The sequence below is a fragment of the Nuphar pumila genome, chromosome 11, assembly GCF_984573655.1.
Source record: "Nuphar pumila chromosome 11, dmNupPumi1.hap1.1, whole genome shotgun sequence".
Taxonomy (NCBI): domain Eukaryota; kingdom Viridiplantae; phylum Streptophyta; class Magnoliopsida; order Nymphaeales; family Nymphaeaceae; genus Nuphar; species Nuphar pumila.
In genome coordinates, this window is record NC_143259.1 from 89,567,772 (window position 1) to 89,595,506 (window position 27,735).

At 37.0% G+C, this 27,735-nt stretch overlaps 1 protein-coding gene across 2 annotated transcripts in view; it reads right to left on the bottom strand.

Annotated features, from left to right (window-relative positions):
• The window catches only part of RUS1 (root UVB sensitive-like protein (Protein of unknown function, DUF647)), a 40,337-nt gene extending 24,473 nt beyond the window's left edge, over positions 1 to 15,864 (bottom strand). For both annotated transcript variants that reach the window (XM_089981561.1, XM_089981562.1), the window contains exons 1-2: positions 14,533 to 15,864; positions 10,945 to 11,220 (exon numbers count right to left, since the gene is read on the bottom strand). In XM_089981561.1, the coding sequence (XP_089837687.1) occupies positions 10,945 to 11,220; positions 14,533 to 15,429 (1,173 nt within the window). In that variant the 5' untranslated portion in view covers positions 15,430 to 15,864. The remainder of the gene's footprint in view (positions 1 to 10,944; positions 11,221 to 14,532) is intronic.
• Between the last annotated feature and the right edge of the window lie 11,871 nt (positions 15,865 to 27,735).

The window sequence follows — 27,735 nt, forward strand, 5'->3', positions numbered from 1 at the left end:
AAAAGCTTCAGTCCAAAGATTAATGGGTAAGTTACTCCCATGTATCATACTCATTGCACTTTCCACAATATGTCTGTGTTTACGTTCAACAATTCCATTTTGTTGTGGAGTGTACGGGCAAGAAACTCTACGATGCATCCCATTATTTTGGAGAAAATCTAAAAATTCTTTGGAGGAATACTCACCACCTCCATCACATTGGAGAATTTGAATATTTTGAGAGAATTGATTTTTAACATAGGCATGAAAGTGACGAAAAATGAAAAAAACCTCTGATTTGTGTTTCATAAAGAATATCCAGGTAAAACAAGAGAAACTGTCAATAAAAGATACATAATATTTACTTCCGGAAGAAGGATTGGGGGCTAGGCCCCAAACATCTGAACATATTATCTCAAAGGGCATGGAGGCTCTTTTATTTATTTGATGAAAAGGAAGTACATGACTTTTGCAAACCTGACAACTGGGACATATTTTATCCTTCAATGAAGGTGAAACATACTCTGAAAGAAAACCATTTGACACTAACTTTTCAATAAAGACTTGACTATAATGACCAAGACGAGAATGCCAGAGATCTGACTTATTGCGTTTGGATGTACTTAGGACGCTTTTAGAGACAAGATCAGACTTGGGCTTCATGATACTGGAGGTTGGATCTTCATTAAAGACATACATGTCTCCACGTCGCTCTCCTTTAGCGAACATCTCCTTCGTTTAAAGATCCTTGACAAAGACAGAAGTAGGAGTAAATTCCACAGATGAATTGGTAGAATCAACAAGCTTAGAAACAGAGACAATATTTTTCTTTATATTTGGTGCATGAACAACATCAGATAAAGGAATAGATGACTCAGACAAAGGAATGAGGACGTTGCCTATGTTTGAAATAGGGTGGTGAGTCCCATCTCCAGTTACAATATTAGATTTTCCAAAATAGGGAGTCAAAGTAGAGAACTTACCTGCATTGCCAGTCACATGGGTTGCTGCCCCAAAGTCAACATACCATATTCCATCATCATTTTGCTTCAGATTCAAGTTGGCCATTGCAGATAGTAGAAGATCATTAGCATCATCATTGACCCGAAATGTACCTGCAGTTTCTGATGTACCAACATTTCTAGCGTTTTGCATTCTATTCTGATTTTGTGGGTTGAACCAGCAGTTGGCTTTGATGTGACCTCGTTTGTTACACTGATAGCATATGGGAACATTCTTTGAAAAACTAATAGTAGAATTTGGTGTAGATAGTAACCCATGTCCACCCTGTATTGGATTTCCCTTGCCTCTGCCACGTCCTCCTCGTGCACGATCAGCTATTATCCCTGTGGCAAGAACCTCATGCGTAGATGATTGTCCTGTTGGAGCTTCAGACATGCTTTTTAGTGTCATCTTATACTGAAAAAGTTTGGCGTGTAATTCCTCAAAACTGAGCAACGTAGGCAAGCATAATAAGGATGTAACAAGAACATGATATTCTGAACCCAGTGCATTCAGTGTCTGCTGCACATTTTCTTTATCTGACACTGGATACCCAACCATAGCTAATTGATCGGTGATGCTTTTGACTTGATTTAAGAATTCAATAATGCTCATTGTGCCCTTTTTTAACAATTGAAATTCGCGTTTAAGAAACAACACTTTAGCCTCTGATATCTGAGAGTAGGTCTGAGCTAAAGTCTCCCACAAAACTTTAGATGTGCAATCATCAGGAATGGAAATCAAGACTTCTTGTGACAATGTAGAAGTGATGTACGCGACGAGGGCCTGATTGTGCTTCATCCAAGTAACAAACGCAGGGTTGCGGATAATATTCGGCAATCCTCCATCCTCTTTGGCTTCAGTTGTGAAAAATTCTGGAGGCATTGGAGTGGATCCATCTAAGTGGCCTGAAAGATCTTGACTCCGAATAAAAGGAGCAATCTGCCTTTTCCAAGTCAGATAGTTGTTGGTGGTTAGCTTTTCTGAAACTAATTGCCCCAAAAAACTGGAAGAGAGACCCGAATTGGCTGAAGAGTCCATTTGAATATGGTTGAAGAGTCCATTTGAATATGGCTGAAGATTTGTTGACAAGAATTGAAACGAAAAACAATGGTGGCTGAATATGATGAGGCAGCAGTAACGTTACTAACTAATGCAGCAGTAACGTCGATCTGAAGCTGGCCTGTTTTATCATAAACTGACAGTTATGACAGAAAATATTGGGACAGGCGTGACAGAATATGATAAGGCAGCAGTAACGTCGATCTGGTCTTTCGCAAGAGAGAATGAAATCATATCACCAACGTGACATACAGAAACAAAGGAAATTTTAGGGCAAGAAACAAAAATGAAAGAATGTTTTAGGATACGCGTGATCAAGGTTGTTAAATGCGATGAGGCGAAGCGAGGCGTTGAGCCTGTTATGAAGCGAGGCGTAAGCCTCGAGGCGTTGAAGCGTAAGCTTCATGATCAAAATAATAAAATATATAATATTAATAAAATAATGAAAATTTTAAATAAAAACTAATAATAAATAATAAATGACAGTATAAAATAAATTGTGTTCTCACAAGATCAATTAAGTTTCAAATCCTCATAGTGAACGGACTGGTGTTGGTGTGATTGCAGGGGTGTTGGGTCATCAATGGGGCGTGGGAACGGAGGAGGCTACGAGCAGCGCGCCCTGGTGCGCGTGGGCTTGGCTTCAGCATCAGCGTCGGTGGCGGAGAGTGCGACCTTCCCCATTGACATCACCAAGACGAGGATGCAGCTCCTTCTCTCGGACGGGCAGGCACACTCCATGTGTTGTAGGAGATCGTGAGGCTAAAGGGTCCCCTCAACCTCTACCGGGGGTGGTCCCCCGTCGTGGTTCGCCACCTCCTCTACACCCCCATATGGATCGTCACCTACGAGCGCCTCAGGGATTCCCCCCTCCACAAAGCCCTCGTCGGAGGCATCTCTGTCTCAGTCCGAGCAGTTGATGTTTGTTATAATTGATTGACCTAACAATTTTTTCTTTTTTGTTATATCTAACTTTGTAAATATGATCTAGTAGAGACAGCTTTTGGATGGCCAGAATCTGACCTGTGATATCAATGGATAAATGGACTGCTAATTTTAAATTAAAATCTTTTGCTTTTTGAAAAACATAATTTAAATGTCAAATTCCACTAAATCTGCCATGCTAAACACATATATAATTTTAAATTGAGTCAAAACAACTTGCATCATGAGATTCCAACTACATTGTAGGTACAATCGAAGCTCTCTTTGGGAGCCAACGGTAAATCAAATTACTGGAGAGGTAGTAATTTGCAAATGTATCACGCCCTCACATCCACTTCAAATAAAGAAAGTACAACAAATAATAATGTTAAAAATAAAAGCTTCTAATGTCAAGGACTTACGGCAATATCATTCAAAGATATTCCAAATTATAAAGTTATTTTTATCGTTTCTGAAAATATCAGGATAAGTTCCTGTGTTTTCAAAAAATTGCAGCCCGTTATAAGGTAAAGCAAGTACTGCCTCATTGTTTCCCGTTGAAAACTGAGGGCCCCTCCCCCAACGACTCCTTTACTTTCCCTCCAGCTTCAGGAGAGAAAGAGAGAGAGAAAGGCTGAATTAGGGATGGACAAGAAGAAAATGGGGCCCCACCTATGAGATGGGGATGGAGGCGGGAATAAAGGTTAAAATTCATTAACTTGCGGGTATGGAGGTGCGGAAATGGACTTACCCTTTTTCTGTCTCGCCCCGTCCCCACCTTGCCCTGCCCTGTTCCGCTCCATTCCATCCACAATCCTGCTAAGAGATGACAAAAGACAGTGGGATAACGGGGCTCCGCCCCGCCTTGCCCGGGTTTGGACTGGAGATGGAGGTTAAAATCCATCCCCGGGGATGGAGGTTTGGATTTTGAGACGCACCCCCCCCCCAGCCCCGGTCCACTGCCATCCCTAGGTTGCGCGTGGGAATCAAGCACCTTGCTTGGGTGTGTGTCGCCGGAGAGGTTGCCGAAATTTATCTATCTGGTTCCTCTCTCGCGGAAAAACCTGGACGCATTTTGCCGGAAAACCTGAATCCGGGCGGGCGACCTGTGTTTACGGCCTTTGATCCCTTTCGCAGGTGGTGGGATCTCTCTGTTCCTTTGTTCCTCTCTCCGTCTTCGTTCTCCCGGAAACCCTAGACGCCTTCCGCCGTAAAACCTAAATCCCGGCCGGTGATCCGTGTTTCCGACCCTAACTAACTCTCCTTTGTCTCTCTGATCTCTTGCGGAGCTTTGGAAGCTCATCATCGGTGCGAGGGAGAAGAGGGGGAATTGGGAGAGATCGGGCCGCCGGCGTTCTCTGTCTCAGTCCGAGCAGCCCGTCGAGCTCCGATTTGAGCGACTCCAAACATGATGCGCACGCCTTAGAAGCGAAGCGCGTTTCGACTTGAGGCATGCGCTTCACATGAGTGAAGCGTGCATTTCAAGCCTGAAACGCTTCACTGCAACGCCTCAATACCTTGAGCGTGTGCTTCGCCTCTGAGGCGTACGCTTCAGGTATTGAGGCGTACGCTTCAGGTATTGAGGCGTAAGCCTCTCACAACACTGGGCGTGACAGGCAAAATCCAAATCAACACTAATGTGAAGTTGGTCTTTCGTAGGAAAGAGTGGAACCAGACTCACTCAGGCAGGGACTCGGGTTTATGAAACTAGAGGTGAAACTCGACCTTTGCAAGAAAGGAAAGAGGCAACAAAGAATGGGCTTCAGATCTGAATATGTTTCAGATCTGCGAGTGAGAGGTTCAGCAAAGAAAAATAAAGGCAGTAGAAGAATAAACCAAGATGCTGAAATATAATATAGACTAAGGATGAAACAGATAGCAGATCTAAAAATATTTCAGATCTGTGACAGAAGTCCAAAACAGTCGAAGATAAAGAGTAAGTAGAAGGCAACAGAAAAAGGAAATAGGATAAAGAAGAAGGAATAGGAACGAGACCTATTGACAGCAAAGAGAAGTCGACTTTTACATCGACGGGGCAAGCCTGTCACGCACAGAAGTTTTGTGGCTAGTTGACGGTAAGGAGGAGTCGATCTTCACGTCGACTGAGAAAAGCCTCTCACGCCCAGAGGATCCTCTGCTCTGATACCATGATAAATTTGCTTATGAACATACGTGTTCTGCTGCAAGTACGAGAAAGGATAAAGGGAAAGGAGAGAGCTTCCAGAAATCGGCAGCCACCATTAACTTAATGGCTGCAGTAATGCTACATTAGTCTTAATAGGGTTACAAACATTTTACAAAGACAAAAGTACCCTGCATTAGTAACACATGTTACATTAGAATACAAAACAAAACTCGTGAATGGATATGGATCCTTTATCGGATCCATATCCAATTCATATTCTAATATTTTCTTGTTATAGTTACTTAACATTTTTTTTTGCAAAAAAAAGATAATGATATCTTAGATGGTGCAATGCTCGCGCTTGAAGTGATATATGCTGGAAATGAAGATCTCTCTACACTTTATATGTCACAACTTGTGGCTTTTGCATCAAGAAGTGAAAGATTTAGCCGAAATGCAACAAGAATAGATGCATTGAATCCTACAATGTCGGTGCTTAATCGGTGGCGTTTTTATAGTAGTGATGCACCTGAGTTGAGAGCATTAGCCATTAAGGTTTTATCTCAACCTATTAGCACATCTTCTACAGAAAGAGTGTGGAGCACCTATAGTTACATTCACAATGTTAAAAGAAATAGGCTCAATGAAGATCGTGTTGATACCTTGGTGTATATTCATTCCAATTTTCGATTGATTGAAAGGTATGATTAAATCATGCTGTACTTTTGTTTTGGTATTTTTTTCTCTTTTTCTATAATTGATTATTTATTACCATTCATATTTTATATTCTTATTATAAAAAGGTGCAGCAATCGCTACAAAGAAAGACCTAGTCGAAAATGGGATATCAATCCAAAACTTCTTATTGTAGAAGAAAATACGTTGAGATTAGAGGACATGCGTTGGAGAGATTTGGATGATAGTACACAACAATCAAGCACTATTTCCAAATCCAAACATAAAGATGCACAACCAAGAGCTCCATTACCTCCAATAATCATACGTACAAATGAAGTTGAAGAGGATATAAATCAATCCAACAGAGCTAGTAGAACTGCAGATATACAAGAGCGACCATCAGTTCCTCAAGGTCGAATTGATTGTTTCTTTAGCAGAAGACCTAGGCAAGATATGTTGATATTGTGTTTTTTATATTTTAAATTATGGTTTTTGAACATTTTAATTTTTTAACGTATTCATTATAGGAAATGAAGAAAGGAGCAGAAGACATAGTCGTGGAGGACAAGAAGCATGTGATGATGTAGAAAGTTCGCGATCTATTGTTGACTTGAAGGGAAAGAGAAAGATGACAGATTAATGAACTCTTGAATTATTAATTATGTTTTTGATGATGTAGTTGGAGTAGTCCAACTTAAAAACTTTTATGTTACTTTTTTGTCATGCTCTTGTAATATTTTTTTGGTATACTTTTATTTTGAATCTTGCATGATGAAGTGAAGTAGTGGATTATGTTAATTTTAAGTTTAGAGTTCAGAACTTTGTAGCTTATAATTTACAATTTAGAAATTTATAGCTTAAAAATTTAATCATATCTTTATGTAATCTTTGAGTTTATTAATTTCTCATTTTCTATGTTGCAGAGATGACAAGATTTACAACAATCACAACATTAAATAACAAGTCATTTGATTCTTTCGTTGAAAAATGTATGCTTTTTAATCAAATTTATTTGTTTTCTTAATGCATTATTTAGTGCTTGCATGCATTTGTTAAATGGTTGCAACAAGAATGTGAATTATGATCTTCTCTTGATGTATGGTTTTTTAAATGTTTGACAGTTGCAATATGATGCATTTGTTAAATAATTACAACTTATATTATTTATTGTCTATATACATGTTTTATTTTGTCAATGATGACATAAATCTTATTTTTTGATAAAATAAAAATATATAATTACATTTTCGTTTCTCTTTCGATTCTTATTCGCTTCCCTTTCGCTTCTCACTCGAATCCTATGTCGCTTCCTTCTTCGCTTCCGGTTCGCTCCCTGAGTCGCTTTCGAGACGCTTCCTAAGTCGCTTTCGAGACGCTTCCTGGTTCGCTCCTAAATCGTCCCGCGCTTCCCGCTTCCTAAATTTTTAGAAATGCCTCACTTCCCGCTTCCCGCTTCCGCTTCCTGTATCGCTTCCCGCTTCCGTTTCCTCGACTGGCAACTCTGGCTGGGAGTGACATTTGGTGTAGGTAGCAACCCATGTCCACCCTGAATTTGTGCTCCTCTGCCACGCCCTCCTCGTGCACGGTCAGCAGTCATCCCTGTGGCAAGAACATCGTGCATAGATGATTGCCCTGCTGTAGTATCAGAAATGCTTTTCAAGGACATCTCGTACTGGAACAGCTTAGCACGTAAATCCTCAAAACTAGGCAGCGTAGGCAAGCACAATAAAGAAGTGACAAGAACATGATACTCTGATCCCAGGGCATTCAGTGTCTCCTGCACTTTTTCTTTATCTGACACTGGATATCCAACAATGGCCAATTGATCTGTGATGCTTTTGACTTGATTTAAAAATTCAATAATGATCATTGTCTCCTTTTTTAAAAGCTGAAATTCATGCTTGAGAAATAACACCTTAGCCTCTGATATCTGAGAATAGGTCTGAGCTAGAGTCTCCCAAAGTACTTTAGTTGTGCAATCATCAGGAATAGAAACTAATACTTCTTATGACAATGTGGAAGTGATGTACGTGACAAGAGCCTGATCGCGCTTCATCCAAGTAACAAAGGTAGGATTACGAATAATGTTTGGTAAACCTCCATCCTCTTTTGCTTCTTGTGTGATAAATCCTGGAGGCGTTGGAGTGGAGTCATCCAAGTGACCTGAAAGATCTTGGCTTCGGATGAAAGGAGTAATCTGCCGTTTCCAAGTCACATGGTTGTTGGTATTCAGTTTTTCGGAAACTAGCTGCCCAAGGAAGTTGGAGGAAAGACCCGAGTTGGCTGAACTATCCATTTGCAGACTTATAACAAAAATCAGTTGTACGATATCGTAAAGGCTGCAGCTTTATGACAAAACTCGGCACACAAAGAAAACTATGTCACGACAGAATTTTAAAAAATCAAGAAGAGAAAGACGACAGCAAATCTGAATAAGGTGTACAGCAGATCTGATTCAATCAGATCTGGGAGATGAAACGCAGACAAAGACAGATAGGAAACGCTGATTTGATTCAAATAGATCTGGAGCAGGCGAAAACAGGCGAGGAAGGATGCAATGACTCGGTTTCAGGTGAGAAACGCAGACAAATGAGAAATGCTGATCTGATTAAAGCAGATCTGGAGCAAGCTAAAACAGATGAGGAAACGCGCAGCTGACGTGATCAGATGACGTTCACGTGATCAGATGACGTTCACGTGACCAGACGAGGTCGCGTGAAGTTTTTTTTTTTTTTGAGACAAGAAGAAAGAGGTCGTGTGAAGCTACTGCAGAGGTCGTGTGAGGCTATTGCGTGAGACAGGAAGGAAGAAATGAAAAGATAAAACAAGCTATTGCGTGAGACAGGAAGGAAGAAGTGAAAACAAATAAAATAAAACTGACAAAACTTGACCTGATGACGAGGAGGAGGAGAACTCAGCTTTACACAGCTTTTCACGTTCCCAATGAAGACCCTTTTTATGCCCAGAGTTGCCGCTGCTTTGATACCATGTTAAAAGTGCTGCAGGAATCGGGAAAGGAGAAGGAGAGGGATAGGGGAGAAAGAGAACTCAGGTCCTTGTTGGGAATGGGCAGCAACTTGATTCTTTTACATGCTGCACTAATCCTTTATTAAACATAATAGGGTTACAAAAAAATTTACATGGACAAAACTGCCCATAAGAAATACATATTACACATATACACGTAAGAGGGGGTGGATGATATGGATCCTCTACTGGATCCATATTCTAATAAATTCAACTACAGGTTTGATTCCCTCAATCAGAACTTCATAATATCCATGCTGGCCTAGTGATAAAATAAACCAGATTGAAGGGCTGTCTTAACCTAACTAGGAGGCCAAAAAACACAGTTCTTAACATCAACTAGAGATTGGAATCCTGATCCACTCATCCAGGACACTTTACCTCATAATATCATGCAACATGGTTTTTTCCCACTTTTTATAGTAACAAAAACACGGGGTAAAATTATTGATGAATACTTGATCACCAATAGGTCTCAGATAGCCATACGCACTGGACTTTTGCAGTGGCTAACACCTTCTCTTTGGCTTTTAAGGCAGGAAATTGATAAAGGTTCCCTAATGTGGTGCAAATGATAATGATTGCATGCATTTGAGAAGAGCTTAAGCAAAATGGAATATATTAGGACATTCTTTTAGCATAAATATTGTTGCTTGTTTTTCTCAAGGGAATCAATATGTAGCTCATGCAGCTGTTACTGGACACCCAAAAGGAGCAATTTGCCTAAAGGAGGGGCTCATGTCTGATCAGCTAGTTGGTGAGACAATAGCTTATCAACGTGACAATCAGTAGCTGATCTAAGAGGATGATCAGCCACAGTGGGATTGAGACACAGGCCAGACCCCTGCAGGAGGCAGCAGTAGGGACTTTTCTGCAACAAGTAGAAGGCCAACAGAGCAATGTCATGTTAGATTATTCTTTGTTGGCCCATGCATTTAAAGAGCAACCGTGTTGTCTCATTAGTCTGGTGATGACGTTTGTGTTAATATATATATATATATATATATATATATATATATATATATCTTGTTTTGGCCCACCAGGGGCATTTTGATAATTTTACCAATTGTAATAGGGACTGTTTGATAGGGACATTTTTTTATTCTTTTTCTGTAATTATTTTTATTTTTATTTTTTGTGTCTTTATCATATTATGTAAGGCCACAATGGTCAAATGACCATAGAGCTGTAGGGATGCTCCCAACGTCTCTTGGGAGCTTCCCAAGGCCTCTCTCTTGTGTATAAATTGGGGCTTCTCCCCTCTCTTGTTTCTAATGTTTTCCTAAGCATTCAACCTTAATAAAATTATTATTATTATTTACTTTTGTATTCTTTTGTGCATGCACATTGATGCCTCTTGTAATCTTATGTATTTGCCATTGATTGGCTTGTGTTTTGTCCCTTTGTGGACTTGTGCTTATGCACATTTAGGCAGTTTGTAGCCATTGTATGCACTTATATGCTTTTGTATTGACCTTGGCATTTGTATTGTCCCTTGTAGGAATTGTACTTGTGCTTGTTTACAGTGCTGCAATTTGCAGAGGCATTTGTAAGTGATATTCCATGGATGCATGCAGTCATGATGAAAAACTTCTTGTAAAGTAAATGACATATCTAAGGACACAGTTTCTTCCAATATAAAGTGCATAAATTTTTATTTTTGCAGTATCATGCTTAGGGCTACAAGCTAGACTTCAAAGAAGAGAATATTTAGAACTCAACAACAGTATGAACACAGGTGAAAATGCTCATACATCAACAACAAGAACATGAAAAAGCAGCAGTCCTGAATATGATAGAAAACCAACATGCTACCAACCAAAGTAGTTCAACTTAAGGCTTCATCTGTAAGTCAAATAACAAGGCCACCAGAATAAGACAGTCCATTTCTTTTGGCATATCTTTTGATTGATTCCAGAGGTGCAGTTGCATGAAGCTAAATATTTTCTACCATGCAATGCATAAGATGCCAAAAAAGATTATGATGCGCTAGTGATAAGATTAGAAAAATCTTCAATATTATAATAAAATTCATCATGTGATTCTCTTCACTGCATGCATATGTTGCCAACAGTCCTCACTGTAATGTCAAAAAGCACAGTATGTGAATACAAACTTAAAAGCTGTCTCTCAAATTATGCATATACCTGTATCAATGCAGAAGCTGAACGACCAGCACCTGCAGCCGCACCAATCAATACAAAAAGTTCAGGAAATGCAGGAGTCAACAACTCCAATCCATAAGCAGCATTTTCTAAAAGATCTGCAAATAGCCTCCATCCCTTTGGATGAACATCAAAATGACGTCCAAATTTTGACAACATAATTTTGCTAAGGTAACCAATTCCATCTTTTATTACCCAATTGACAGCAGCAGCAGTTGGAATAGCACCTTTCCCCAATCCAACAGCATAAAGTAAAGCCTACAAGCAGATCATATCTACATGAAAATTTAGTAGTTGGAGTAGCATCCATTGGAATGCACTAATTGGAACAAAACTGAGACAAATATGGCCTTGAAAATTCAATCAAATTGAAATAGTTCTGTTGGTTGATTGGGAATCTAAAAGTAAAATGAAGAGGAAAGCTCGGATGAGAATCTTAATAAAGTGGAAAATATTGAACAAGTCAAAACGAGGAAAACCATATGGCAAGAACTAAGCAAAGAGCCAAAAGAATCTTGTTTATTCAACATAGTGTCATTATATGTGCAGAATCTGGTACGTTGCATAAAGCACTCTATACATAATGAAGCTTGGTATAATTGGCTCCACTAGCAGCATAATTAATGAAGGAAACAATGTCTAGCAAAGAGAAAGCCTGACAGGAAAATAAAACAACTGATAGCAGGTAATCTGAATTATGTGAGACAATGACTGGTTTAGAAATAGAAGACAGAACCTACAATTCCTGGACATATATGTGAATTATTGAAAGATAAGAACAGAAGAGAAGAAGAGGCCAATGGCAGCAATGTTTATCCTAGTCAATTAATCCATCTAAAGTAGGCAGCCTATGCTTTGTTAAGTATCATGATTAGTACTTCATAATTTACCAAAATACCACAGATAAATATGGATATTACAATGTATATAGTTTGACATTCTAAGCATTACAAGAATATGATCACTCAGACTAACAGCCTCACTCAAGTTTTCCATGGGTGAGAAACATGGCTAGCTTGCCTTTTATGTCCCTATGCCATGTCGTAAACAATGGTTTGATAAACATATCTGCCATTTGATGTTCACTAAAAATGATATAAGCAACATCTAGCAAAGAGAAAAACTGGCAGCCAGATAAAACAATTGATTGCAGGTAATCTGAAGACAATGACTAGTTTAGAAATAGAAGATTGGATCTACAATTCCTGGATATATATGTGAACTATTGAAAAGATAAGAGCAGAAGACAAGAAGAGGTCATTGGCAGCAACGTTTATCCTGACTAGTAAATCTATCTAATGTGGGAGACCATGCTTTGTTATGTATTGTGATTAGAGCTTCGTAATTTACCAAAACACCAGACAAATATGCATATTACAATGTATAGCCGATGACAGTTTCACATTCTAAAGCATAACATAACACCAGAATATCATCAATCAGATTAACATCCTCCCTTAAGTTGTCCATGGGTGAGAAACATGTCTAGCTTGTCTTTGCTCTCTAAAAATTATTCAAGCATCTAAATTTTAATCCTTTTGCCTTTTCAACAACAAAGTGCTGGTATATCTCAATATGTTTAATTTTGTGGCGTCAACCTATCATAATGCAAAATTGAATGAGATATTGATTGCCCAGTTGTGATGAGCAAATGTCTGATCCAAGATGTCTTCATTGTAACTACCAACATGTAGAAGTTTATCTGCTTATGTAATCAATCTGGCAATCAGCTTTACTTTTCACCAGCATTGTCAAAAGCATGCCTCGAGGTGAGGTGCAGCCTTTGGTGCCTCGGGCGGGCTAATGAAGCGCAAGGCACCATGAGGAGTGAGGCATATGCCTCAAGGCTGAAGCGCATGCCTCATTCTTCCCCTCTTTTTAAAAGAAAAAGAGGAGGCCCAATAGCCGATAGGTCTCTCTCTCTGTTCTTCCTCTTCTCCTCTTTCTTCTTCTTCCTCTGCTGATCTTCTTCCTTTGTTCTTCTCCTCCTCCTTCTCCTTTTTCTTCTTCTTCTTCCTCTGCTGATCTTCTTCTTCTTCTCCTTCTGTTCTTCCTCTCTTCCTCCTTCTGCCGATCTTCTTCTTCTTCCTCTGCTGATCTTTTTCTTTTTTTGTTCTTCTTCTTCTTCCTTCTGCCGATCTTCCTCTACTGATCTTCTTTTTCTTCTTCATCTGCCTCACTGCACACGGTGTCCTTATGCTTTGCATTAGAAGTTTCTTTTTCTATGTATCAAACCATGTATTTGCTTGATTTTTGAGATAGGGATGTGGATTGGGCTGTATAAAAAATTTGCTAAAATCTGCTCTATAAGTAATTGTTGTGTATTTAAAAGTGTACTTGCATGTGCTTTATAATTGTGTGTGTATTTTCATGTGCCTAGTGATTTTATTACTTGTTATTTGGTTGAATGCTCATATTTTATTTTGTTAGATATTTAGATAGATCAAGTTATTACCTCGGTGTTATTGCTAGATATTCGTTTTGGACCTTTCTATATTTATTTTGAATTCTCTATTTTCTTATATTTATTTTTGTTTTTCAAGTTTTTTAATTTTTATAAGTTTTTAATTATTTATTTGTGAGGCTTACACTTTAAGCCTCGCTTCATATTTTGGTGGTATGCCTCACTAAGCCTCGACGCTTTTCACAACATTGCTTTTCACTACTACATGGGATAAAATGCAAATCAAGATATGCACAATATCCAAAAGTTGGACACTGTATTAAGATTGCCTACCGAATCAGCATCAAAGTATGCCACAAATCACAAAGGACCTAAACATACCAACCCTTCCATCAATGTCACCTTTATATACCATAGGAACATTTTCATGGCTTCAACAAGATTAAGTTTTTAATGCATAAATTGTTGGAGTCGATTAACTACAAATGCTGCATCAGGCCTTGTGAAAAATAAATACTACAAAGCTCCAATTGTACTATGATATTTTTCTGAAAAATGAATTAGCTCCACTTCATGTATCAAGCGATTGTGAATAGCAGCAAGAGTCCATACAAGTCTACAATCAGACATAATTTTTTTTCTCAAACGTCATATCCTAGATGAAGCGGATAAAGCCTCAGTTCTTGAAAAGCTCTAGGGAGAATCGGATAGGAGGGATAGAGGGGAAAAGGGAACTTGTTTCTTGGAGGGAGGGAAAACTACCTAAAATCTCATTCCCTTCCGTAAAAAAAAATGGATAAATCGAGTATTCATTTGGGGGTGGATCAGCCCAATTCCAGATACAGGAATTAACAAAAGGAGGGGGTCTTAATCCACACTGTAACAGGTCCGCATATATCTTTTGTGCCAAGAAATTGAACTCCATAACTGAGGGCTTGTCTAAAAGGCTTTCAATTGTACTAAAATTTTACAATAGGAAAACTGTCTCTCCATTATTGCTAAAACTACTGAGCTTCTTGGAAGGCGATCATGACCAGTTCCTAAGACAAAATGCACCAAGTTCTGGGGCTCACAGATAATTCCAAGTTTCCAACTCATTCAGCATGGTTTAAGAGGTAGTCAATGATACAATTGCCCAACAAAAGAAGACAGGAAAACAATCCAACCTGCGTCGTAAGAACACCATTGACTTGGCTGGCAATGCTCTGAGCAGCCCTCCAAATTGAGTACTCCATATAGTCACTGCTCACGCTGTCGGGATACCCGTCTGGAAGCATCAATCCGAGCACAAAATTTCTACACCAACATACCGAATCCATGACCACCGTGCTGAATTGTTCACTACGATGAGTATCGGCCTTAAATCCAGAAGAGGAAGGCGTTGAGCCAACATCATCCTCCCCATCAATCTCCTTCATGCCACTGGTCGTTCCGTTGCCGCCGATTCTTCCATTGACAACGAACTCATTCTCAGAGGCATCGGGCACGAGTCTCACCCACTTGCCTCCCTTCACTTCCCACACAGCGTCAGGAACCTTCAAACCCGCTTCTGCATAGGCAGAAAGGTTCTGAAAATGGAGGAAATGGCAACACATAACAGACAAGCAAAAGAAGATGGCCCTCTTCAAATTCTCCTTATTCCTGAAAAATTGAGTTGTGAAGACAACAAGTCCACATAGTCTCCAATCCCATCCTCCGTAACCAAACCCAAATGCGTCTTCGTCATCGTCGTCGTCATCGTCGTCGTCGTTGTTGTTGTTGTTGTTGTTGTTGTTGTTGTTGTTGTTGTTGTTATTGTTGTTGTTGTTGTTGTTGCCACCATGGCTTCCATCAGTGTTGTGCGGAAAAAGAAGAGATGGACAAGAAGAAGCGTTTGAGGGGTAACAAGAAACGAAGATGGGTGAGCGTGTACAAGAAAAGGAGGCAAAAGAGAAGCAAGTTTGGGAGGAGGCGTGGAGGAGAAGAGGTGGTCGCGTGGGTCTTGAACTATAAGAGCACGAGGATGGTGGGTACGAGAGGTGAGGAGCGCCACAGAGCAATCTAGAGTGGACAGAGGCTGCCATCGCGACTCCCCTCCCTCCTTTCTTCCCTTCCACCTCAACGGAGGGAGGCTTTGGTTCGCAGACTAGAATGAATGAAGGCGTCTTTTCTTCATGTTGCTCCTCTGCAACTCAAGCGATAAGACGGACTTCCTGCTGCAGCTTCACGAGGCCTGCTTTGCCGATGGCAGATGCAGACCCTGAAATCTCTCAGACAAAATACTGTGGGCTTTACTGCGGTGCCTTGCTGGTTTGCGTCGGAAACCCATCAACTTGATCCGTTTTGGGTGGCTGCACTGTAACCATTCTTCTGATAAGAAATATGTTTTCTCAAGAAGCTTGTTTTTCTTTTTTGATGACGAAGAACCTTCGCCCAACGAAGAAAAAACCACATGTGGTGCCACGACCGCCCTGTTTTACGTGGCCTACCTTTCAAAGCTACGGACACAACCATGCACCAGTGAGGTTTGAGCCCGTGCCTTCATCTTAACACCCTTACAGTTATCCCGCTGGCCATGGGGGCAACCTCGACGATTGTAAAAGATCCGAAACATGAGAATGAACAGCTCATGATTTTATAATACAAAGTATTGTTGACCATCGATTTTTTTTATTTTAAAAAATACATCTAAATATCGAAAATTTATAATCTAAAATATATTTCTTAATAAATAAAATAATAAAAATGCAATATATAAAGTTTGGTCGATAAAAAAAATGGTCGTTAGAGCAGGGATACCGCCAAATCATTATTTGTAATATCTCACAATTTTTGCCTTTGTTTTTAAATTTAATAAATATAATTTTTATTCTTTTATTTAAATACTAATATTTTTATGTTTAAAATTAAAATTATATATATAATACATGTTAAAGTGGATCTTAATATGGATCTTAGACCCATCGCCAAGATAATATATATATATATATATATATATATATATATATATATATATATATATATATATATATATATATAAGAGTTAGTTTAGGAAGACTCAATTTCCCTATTTTCATAAGAAAATAAAAGGCTTTATATTTTCAAAACAAAAGAAACGTGCCCCTTCCATGAATGGCAGTGGAGAGGGGGACAACGGGGCCTCGCCCCGTTTGGACCAGGAATGAAGAGCATGAAACAGGGATGAAGGTTAAAATCTATCCCCACACTGTGATAGAGATGGACTTACGCTTTTTCCTTACCCTGCCTCATCCCCGTCTTGCCACCCCACCCCAATCTTTAAAGGGATGACTATAAATCAAAGAGAAACAAGGCCCCGTCACGCCTCATCCCCGTTTGGACCGGGGATGGAGGACATGAAATGATGATGGAGGTGAGGGTGGAGGTTAAAATCCATCCCCGGGGATGGAGGTTTGGATTTTGAAACGGGGACCGGGTGGAGACCTTGTCCCCGGCCTCCACCCCGGCCAACTGTCATCCCTATCTATAAGAGTCCTTGATTTATAAAACTACATATAAGTCTTCTCTCTATACTGATTTTGAGAGAGAGAAAGTTAAATTGAAAAAAAAAAAAAAAGATGCAAAATGGTGAGAGAGAGATCTTCTCCGACGCCTCCTCCTTATATTCGTTGAATCTTTAATCTAGGTACGGGTTTCTCTTTTAGTCAGTTAGATAAGAAAATTGGCATATGTTGAATAAAATCTAGGTTTAAGGGAAGGAAAAATAAACCTAAACCTATTTTCGATAAAGAGGGTTTTGTACAGCAGGCTAGGCCAGTTAAATTTGTATTGGATTTTGTTGTGACAGCCTGACCGATTATGTGTATGGGGTTGTTAATCATTGAATTTGTTGCGTGAAATTTTTTCAGCATAAAGAGATCTATGGTTTGTGGTTGAAAAGAAACATAATCAGTGTTCACGCTGAATTTTTAAGGCCTTAAACAAATCGGTTTTTCACTTGTTCTCACTTTGGGTTTTAAAACCATCAAAAGGAAGCTCTGTGGCTGTAAGCATGCACATGAGTTTTAAAACCATTAAAATCTCTATGGTTTTAGACTCCACAATGGGCTTTGAAAACAGACAAGGAATCTGTTGTTTTTATGGCATTCATATTAGGTTTAAATCATTAAGCATGTTGTTTAGTTCTTTTAACTGTGCATATAGATCTGAATGTATCCTGAAATTTTTCATATATAGAAATCTTCCGTTTTGGGTTGTTAACATTCAGCTTATGCTCGAATAAAATAATAGATTTTTTATTCCCCAGTTGGGTCTAATGGCTTTGGTATATGATAAAAAAAAATCTGGATTTTATTTATTTGACGAATCTTACTACTACACAGGTACCTTGAACTGAATATGGTTTTAGGTACGGGATGATCTGAACTGTTATAATCACACTCGGAAGCAGGGTCGAACCAAACCAAATTTAAATAGGAATCTAACTATACAATCTTGGTATTTCAAAAGCCTATAAATTTGGGTTTTTAATAAACAAAATCTGAGTTGTAGTGAATGATTAAAATGGTTTTCGAACTAGTTTTTGACACGTGTCAATATTTATTTATCTATGCACATGCCTATGATATTCCAAAGTTGATTTTTTTTAATTAAGTAATATAGGTACTGTGAAATCTGATTCTTTTATACAATTTGATTTTATTAGAAAATGTCCAAAAATCAATAGTTTTGGATATTTAATTAAATATGAGATTAATAGATGTTGAAACTGGTTGATTTTAAAGGGTTGGATTTTTGGGTTAATATGAAAAAATGATTTAAAAGATTTGTTTGGAAAACTAAAATTTGTCTTATGTTGAAATCTGGTCGGTTATGAATATTTAAATTGAATTCGAACTTAATAAGTGTTAAATTTGATTGGTCACAAAAAGTTTAGATTTTAGGCTAATGTGATAAATCTGATGTGCTTGATAAAATTTGCATTCGTTCACTAGTCATGAATATGTTTTGGTGTCATGTCTTGTGTACTATAAATACTAAATTATATTCGCCTATGGGTGATTGTTGTCTACTGAAAAAAATTGTAATGCTATTTAAATTATATTTATTTATGTAGTGGTTACGTGCGAATCACATATGGCCCTTTGAAGGCAAAGTGTATTGCAAAATTTATTGTATTGCTTTTGAATTAATTACACTATTGAAATTGATAAAGTAATGACCCAAATTTGTTACTGTATATTGATTTGTATAACTATTTTTATATAAAAAACTCTTAATTGATTAAGAATGATAAAAAAACAAACAATGTAATGTTTTTTCTTCCTCGGTGGCCCTCTGAAAGGGTGAAAACATCGGATGGCGATCATGGGGGACCGTGAGGATACTAAACATCATGTGCTTTATTTTTTCCAAAAATCCGATATGTGGTTCATGTTCTCTGTCACGGTTCTAGAGAACAGTTGTCACTTTGCCTGGCGGTGGTATTGTTAGACTCAACTATAGTTATTGGTATACCGAAAAAGTGACTTCAATAGATATTGATTTCCTTGTCATCCCAATATTAGATGATGATTCCTAATGTTTTGATTGATAGTCATAATTTTTGACGTCGGTCGAGGAACATGTATATAACTCATTAAATAAAATATAAATTATGTATTAAGATACCACTAAAAACTACCTTAAACTTCAAATTTTGACATGTTTAAGTATTCGCGGGTTTTATATAAGTGTAAACTTAATTGTGTGCATTAAGTAAGAATATTCACGCAAAAACAATACTAATAATTAAAGTTAAAAAGTAATTCATGCATGTTGCATTGATTCATGCATGTCTAAATATTTAATTTAATATGAGATTGTTGGTTGTTCGAATTGACTAGTTATATTGAAAGTTTGTTCTGAATATGTGATGTTTGTTGAGCCCTCTTAAACTTGTGCCGGATTTGATTTATGTTAATTTTCTTACTGTTAAATTTTGAGAGGGTCTCACATGAGAACTTCGGTCATTATCCTTTTTTTTTTTAAAAAATCAGGTATTGCGGCACAATAATGGAGGGACCAACATGTTGGAGGAAGGGAGGGTTATGTTTTTGGTAACCCAGATTCTAATAGAGTTGAGAGATTTTATTTTGGAAAAACATGTTGAACCTTAAATAGGGACTATTCAATTAAATTAAATATAATTTCAATCCATAGTTTGTTTTGTTTTATATAAGAAATGATTGTTGGGTTTGTACATTAAATATATAATGTGTCTCAATTTTCTAAGATATTTTTCTACAATGTTTGAAAATTATTTAATGTTAAAAAATTTACAATTTTTTTGAGGGTCAGTGTGGGGTCGTTACATCATTGGTTATAGATGTTGCACTTTTTTTTGTTTGCATGGTCCCCCTTCCCGAGATATACATGTATAATGCTACGATGCTCTGGGAGTATCTAATCCCACATACTAGAAATCATGGTTGTCGGTTATATCTTTTCAGTTAAACCTTATGGGTGTACTCAACATAGTTTATTTGATAGGATCATGCTTTGGATCATGTTTTTTGGACATGAAAATAAGATTTTGATTTTTTAAGTCATGAAATTTTGATACATTGTTTATCATCGATTTTTAAAATCATTAAAAAACATGCATTTGTACTATAATCATAAGATCCAAAACTTGTTTTTTACTAAACAATGCTTATAGATCATATCTATAGGGTCTCTTCAACAAAAAATAAGTTAAAGAAATTTGAAAATATATAGCTTCTATTAGGTGGGAGTAGGTACTCTAGGAGCACCCTATTATATATATATATATAGAGAGAGAGAGAGAGAGAAATGGGTTTGTGTAACGACCCCAACTCATACCACTGAAAAATACGATTTTTTTTAAAGAACCATTGCGGAAATATTCCTAGAGACCCGGGGCCTTTACAGTTTCACTCACCATTGGATAACTCAACCAACTACAAGGGATCTTACACTTATCATCCAAACTATAACAAACAAAATTTTATTAATTAAGAAATAATAGTTATGAGACAATTGCATTAGAAATCAGAGTGCATAGACAATTAAATATAAGAAAAAAAAAGTAAAGAAAAACAGAGTCACATTGTCCATCTGTGAAGCTGTCTAGCAAACGTGTAGCACTCGTAGCTCTCCCAGAAGCAAGTCGCTTTACTGACCCTCTGCGGTTACGAAAACTATAAAAATAAAATTTGAGGAATTCTTTGCACAAATCCCTCTAATGAAATAAATGAGCATAAAGAATATAGATAAGATTCATGTAATAACTTAGAGGTATGCAATTATGAAAAATTCATAATTCGATTAAGCATTTATGCATTAGAAATAATTATTAAGCATAAAAAAATATTTAATAAATAACATGGATCACAATTTAAGCAATACAATAATTTAACATGCATTCGGGAACAACAGTATGCATTCACCAACATTTAATAGTTAGGGGAACAGGTAAACATGCATGATCTAATGCATAACAAGAATATGCATGGCTTCAGTGCAATGCATGAGTAAATTAGTATCTCTTATTAGAATTTTTTTCGCATGCATGTCCTTATTAAATATAAACAATTTAAGTTTCTCTTTTTAATTACCATTGCCCGCGGATACACTAAACGGGTAAAATCCCCGAGCTCAAGTTAGGTTTCCAGGGTAGCTTAACACATAATTTGTATTTTATTACTCGGTTCCAAACTTAGCCCTCGACCGAAACATTCTTCATAATATTAGACCACTCATTTAATGTTGGAGACACCAGAGACCACCCATCCACAAGTGTCATTATTTTTTGTATACCAAAATAACAGTTGTGTCCACACACCACCCCCATGCAAAGTGGCATACTCTCTCTAAAACCGTGGCAAGAAGAAAGAATCCCAATATCGGGTTCAGGGGTAATCAATAATGCACACAAAGTTTTTTGTATCCTCGTGGTCTCCCAAAACTGAAACTCTAAGATTCTTATTCTTTCGTCAGGAGGTCTTAGAACGTATATTATACTGTTCTTTTATTTTTATTTGATTATTATTATCCCATTTCTTTAATTTGTAATTCAGCATACAAACAAAGGCAAAAGCTCACGTATTCTCCTATGAGAACCATCACGGGACCACCACCCGCGGAAAAGCATAGAACAATGCAATAAAGTACAACAACATTAATGTAATTTTTGGGATGCATTTGAAATAAGTAAAAAAATGGGCAAACCAAAGCTCGAGGCCTACCCGGCCCACGATGATTCGTTTCGATCATCGATGCACCATATGCAAAAACCATAACCACATGCCATATATGCAATAATACCAACATGTTTCCAAATGCACATTCATTCATACCAATTTAACAATGTCATGAACTACCATAGTCATATACATGTGTTCACCATCCCTGTGTCAGTGTTTTCATATAATCACTTAACACACATGCATTCATTCATGATTCATAAGTACATATGAATATTTATGCAGGATTATACCTGCTAAACATACATCGATTTCATGTATGCACATGCACTAGAATAACTTTTACAATAGCATAATGTTTAGGCATGTCATATAAGTTCAAGCATGTGAAATCTTCCACTTTTAGCATGTATTAGAATCAAAATACATTCACATAGTAAATCTGGAAATCATCATTTCAGGACCCCAAAGAACAAATTTTGAATAAATTACTGCATAATAAAAACAAATACACAATACAAGTACCTCATGATTCTAATAAAAGTTAAGGCATCACTGTGTTTTGCTATCAAAAATATAATTCATACATACAGATTTGCATACAGTAACCAAATTTGGAAGTTAACATGCATATTAACTTTAAACTCCAGATTTAGGCTAACATTGAATTTGCAAAGGACTCTCTCTTTTATAAAATAGTCCTGCACACCCAGCTGACCTAGTCAGCTAGAGCTTGACTCCAACCCATATGGGGGTCGTGCACCACATGCTAGGGCTTAATATTATACGAGTAGCAAATCTGGAAATTTATAAGGATAACTAAAAATTACATATGTTAATTCAACCCTCACTTATGCATAAATTGAGCATACAACCACATATGAAACTTGTATGAATATCGCACATGTAACTCAAATATTTTGTTCAGAAGGTGTATTTTCAAACACATAACAATATATGTATGTGTTGAGTGTTGGGCAGTTAACATGTGACAGAAAGAGAAGGCACAAATGAATATGCTGGAAAATGATTAGCAATCGTGTCAAAACAAACATAATAATAATAATGAGTGTCATCCAAGAGGGTTTGGATGTATTCCTTACAGACCTATCGCAACACTAGTGAGAAAGGTTGACAAGAAGTTAAAAAAAATTAGGAATAAAAGGTACCAACGAAGACTCAATGGAGGCTGCGAAGAGGAACAACGGCAGATTGTGGGCTGACCCACATAGCTACAACATGGCTTGATAACAATATCGATACAATATATATAATTGTCATGCTAAATATACATTTTTGCCCAAAAAAATATTATGTGGTCTTATAATCACATTTGATCACCACAAATTAATAATATAAATATAAATGACCCAAAGGATAACACACGAATCAAACTGTAACAAACAACATAAAACTAGATGTCCCTTCCCCATGACCTACTTAGTCAAGGCATTGTCAACACAAAACTAAACCCTAATAAATTGAATAACATCACCCAAATTGGGCCTATCCTACCAGATCACACAATGATATGGCAAAATTGAATAAGTGTAACTCTAAACTGAAACTAATCTTAACATGACCAGGTTCTCAAACTAATGTTGCATGTTCAAAGTTTCAAATCTTTTCATCAGAATAGATCTAGAAGCTTTTTTTTTAAAAGAAGGTTTACACGGTCGGCTGGGGTTCCAAACAGGCCCAGCCGACCCTGGTCGGCTGGGTCGGGATCTTGACGAACCCAGGCTGAGCCTGGCAGTGGACTGCCAGTCCTATCCAAGAGCAGGACTAGGCCTGGTAGATCTCTGCCAGCCCCGGGCTAGCCGAGTCAGCCCAGCTGAGCCCATCGGTTGTGCTTGCCAGCCCATGCACAAGCCCAACCCAGGCTTGTGTATGAACTGTCAGGGCCAGGCTGACAGCCCAGAACTCCCCTAAAAAAAAATATTTTTCTTTTGAAGATGCTCCCAGCAACCTACATTGTAGGTGAGGTCTTCTAGATGGCATGTCTGAAAACAGTTTTGATTGCCATTAAAGTAATAAACAACCTCCTTTCAATGTTATGGGGATTGACATATGCAAACTCAAACTGTTTGCTAAGAGCACTCGACCTACAAATGACACATTAGCTATTTTTTTTTCCTTCTTTTTCAATATCCCTCACAACTAAATATATAAGAAAACACAGAAATAAAACCTAGTATGGATCATAAACACCATTAGACATACTGCATTGTACAAACTTTAATAAAGATTACATACATGCAAAAACTCATTTCATCATATGTTTATATGTGTCTAAAAGATCCATGACTAGGATCATCCATGAAGATCGATATCATCACAATGTAGACCACTAACAAATTATTTCTTTGTCATAAAAGAAATTCCGTTTTAGCACAGAAATAGACATGTACAGAAATTTTAATTTAAAAACGCATAAAAAGAACCATCAATGCACCCATGGAAGAGGATCCATGCAGCCTCTTCCATGTACATAGGGGTATCCATCCATATTTTCTCATATTATATGGATTTCCAGCAAAATATCGCATGAAAATCTCACCCATATTCAATACCTCATTCGTTTCAAGAGAGGAGACCCATACCTTTTTGTGAATAAAAAGAAAAGGATTAATTGAGGTTAAAAAACGTGGGTGGTTTTGGAGAAGATGCTCCTTCTCCTCCTCTTTTTTACTCCTCTTTTCCTTTCTTTTTCTCTTCTCTCCTTTCTCTCTTTCATTTTTTTTTGTTTCCTTTGTTTAATAAGGCCAAAGAGGGGGTGCCCCCCCCCCCCCCTTCTTTAGATGGGCTGTAGAGGGAGAGCTTCCCTCTTGGGCCCTATCAACTTTTCTTTCTCCAAAATTTTCTAAATCCCAAAATTTGACTTTTTGGTAGTTTTCATTTTTCTTTAGAGCTGTTTCTTAAAGCTTCTCAAGCCTTATTAGGCATGAGTAAGGACTCTTTAAGAAGTCCAAATGCAACCCTAATTAAAAATTTGGAATTAATTAAAATTAATTAATCAATTAATTGATTATTTAGTATTAAATTATTTATAATTATCTAGAGGTTTTCAAAAATAACCAAATTAACTTAGGAGGCTTCTTATACTAAATTAACCCCAATTTAAGGCTCCTAATTGAATTTAAAGCTATAGAAACATTGGGCATAAATTTGGATCTGGATCAAAGATCTAAATTCATCTCCAAAGATCCAAATAGATTTTGGACTGAATCAAATCCAGATTAATATGGATCATAGATAAAGTCCAAATCTATATTAATTTGGATCAAAACCATTGGATCCAATCTGATCTAACTTCGGATCTAGTTCGATAAACTGTTCAATTTTTTAAAAAATATGATTTTTAGGACAACCAGAACTCGAATTAAAAAAAGCAGGATATCGTTGCGCTCAAAATTCTGATACGCATCCAACGACATATTATATGAATATCAAATTCTGAATTTTGCCTAAAAACAACCTAAATTTTGCTTGAATTTTGCATATATTTAAAGGTAAAAAATACAACTCTTTCTTACCCTTCGATTGGCCCGCCTTGACATTTTCGATGAGACCTGGGTCGAGCCCAGACTCAAAAGTATCGGTCAAAATTCGATGATCAAACGATTTTTCTTTTATACTTAGCCAAATTTTTGAAAAACCAAAAAATGACTAAGTATGAATATACGTGATATTACATCCCTACCTTCTTAAAAGAATTTTGACCTCGAAATTAGAACGTACTGAATAAGTGTCGGTATACATCTAAAATATGCAAATTTTTGAAAAATTAAACTACGATCAATCCTACCCTCTTAGGATTGATCCCGACCAATTTCATTCATATCATCATATCAAGATTTTTAATTCACACTACCTGAGAATTACACTATGAATGCAATCAAGCTTAAGAAATTTAATGCCTAAATAAAAGTATTAAATAGCCTTACCAGTGAAGCAAACTAATTTGGAGCACGATGCACGACTTGTTGACACTTCAGAATAGGGCTCACTTACCAAAATTATAAACTTAATGCAAAAAAATGGTAAAAATATAAGATTTTATAATGGCTCTAATACCAAACTTGTAATGACCCCAACTCATACCATTGAAAAATATGATTTTTTTTAAAGAACCATTGCAGAAATATTTTTAGAGACCCGGGGCCTTTACAGTTCCACTCACCATTGGATAACTCAACTAACCATAAGGGATCTTACACTTATCATTCAAACTATAACAAACCAAATTTTATTAATTAAGAAATAATAGTCATGAGACAATTTCATTAGAAATCAGAGTGCATAGACAATTAAATGTAAGAAAAAAAGTAAAAAAAAGCAAACCACACTGTCAATCTATGAAGTTGTCTAGCGAATGTGTAGTACTCGTAGCTCTCCCAGAAGCGAGTCGCCTCACTGATCTTCTGCGGCTGCAAAAACCATAAAAGTAGGGGTGTCAAAAATCTGAAAAATTCTTTGCATGAATCCCTCTAATGAAATAAATGAGCATAAAGAATATAGATAAAATTTATGCAAAAACTTAGAGGTATGCATTTATGACAAATTCATAATCCGATTAAGCATTCCTGCACTAGAGATAATTATTAAGTATGAGATAACATTTAATAAATAACAATGATCACAATTTAAGCAATACAATCATTTAACATGCATTAGAGAGCAACAATATGCATTCACCAACATTTAAAAATTAGAAAAATATGTAAATATGCATGACCTAATGCATAACAGGAATATGCATGACTTCAGTGCAATGCATGAGTAAATTATTACCTCTTATTAGAATTTTCTTTTCATATGCATGTCCCAATTAAATGTACATAAATTAAATTTATTTTTTTAATTACCATTGCCCGCAGATACATCAAACGGGTAAAATCTTCGAGGTCAAGTTAGGTTCCTAGGGTAACTTAGCACATAATTTATATTTTATTACTGGGTTCCAAACTTAGCCCTCGACCTAAACAACCTTCGAAATATTAGACCACCTATCTAATGTCGGGGACACCAGGGACCACCCATCCACAAGTGCCATTTTTTTTGTTATACCAAAACAACAGTTGTGTCTACACACCACCCCCAAGCAAAGTGTCAGACTCTCTCTAAAACCGTGGCAAGAAAAAAGAACCTCAATATTGGGTTTAGGGATAATAAATAATGCACACAAAGTTTTTTATATCCTCGTGATTCGCCAAAATCAAAACTCTAAGATTCCTATTCTTCCGTTGGGAGATCTCAAAACATATATTATACTGTTCTTTTATTTCTATTTGATTATTATTATCTCATTTCTTTAATTTATAATTCAACATACAAACAAAGGCAAAAGCTCACATATTCTCCTGCGAGAACCATCACGGGACCATCGCCCACGGGAAAACATAGAACAATGCAATACAGTATAACAACATTAATGTGATTTTTGGGATGCATTTGAAATAAGTAAAAGGAGCAAACAAAAGCTCGAGGCCTACCGAGCCCACGATGATTCATTTTGATTATCGATGCACCATATGCAAAAACCATAACCACATGCCATATATGCAATAATACCAACACGTTTCCAAATGCACATTCATTCATACCAATTTAACAATGTGCATGAGCTACCACAGTCATATGCATGTGTTCACCATCCATGTGCCAGTGCTTTCATGTAATCACTTAACACATATGCATTCATTCATGATTCATAAGTACATGTGAACATTTATGCAAGATTGTACCCGCTAAATACACATCAATTTCATGTATGCACATGCACTGAAATAACTTTCACAATAGCATACTGTTTAGGCATGTCATATAAGTTCAAGCAAGTGAAATCTTCTACTTTTAGCATATATTAGAATCAAAATACATTCACATAGTAAATCTGGAAATCATCATTTCAGGACCCCAAAGAATAAATTTTGAATAAATTACTGCATGATAAAAAAATTACACAATACAGCTACCTCATGATTCCAATAAAAGTTAAGGCATCACTATGTTTTGCTGTCAAAAATATAATTTATACATACAAATTTACATATAGTAACCAAATTTGGAAGTTAACATGCACATTAACTTTAAACTCCAGATTTAGGCTAACACTGAGTCTGCAAAGGACTCTTTTTTTTTATATATAAAATGGTCCTGCACACCCAACTGACCCAGTTAGCTGGGGCTTGACCCCAACCC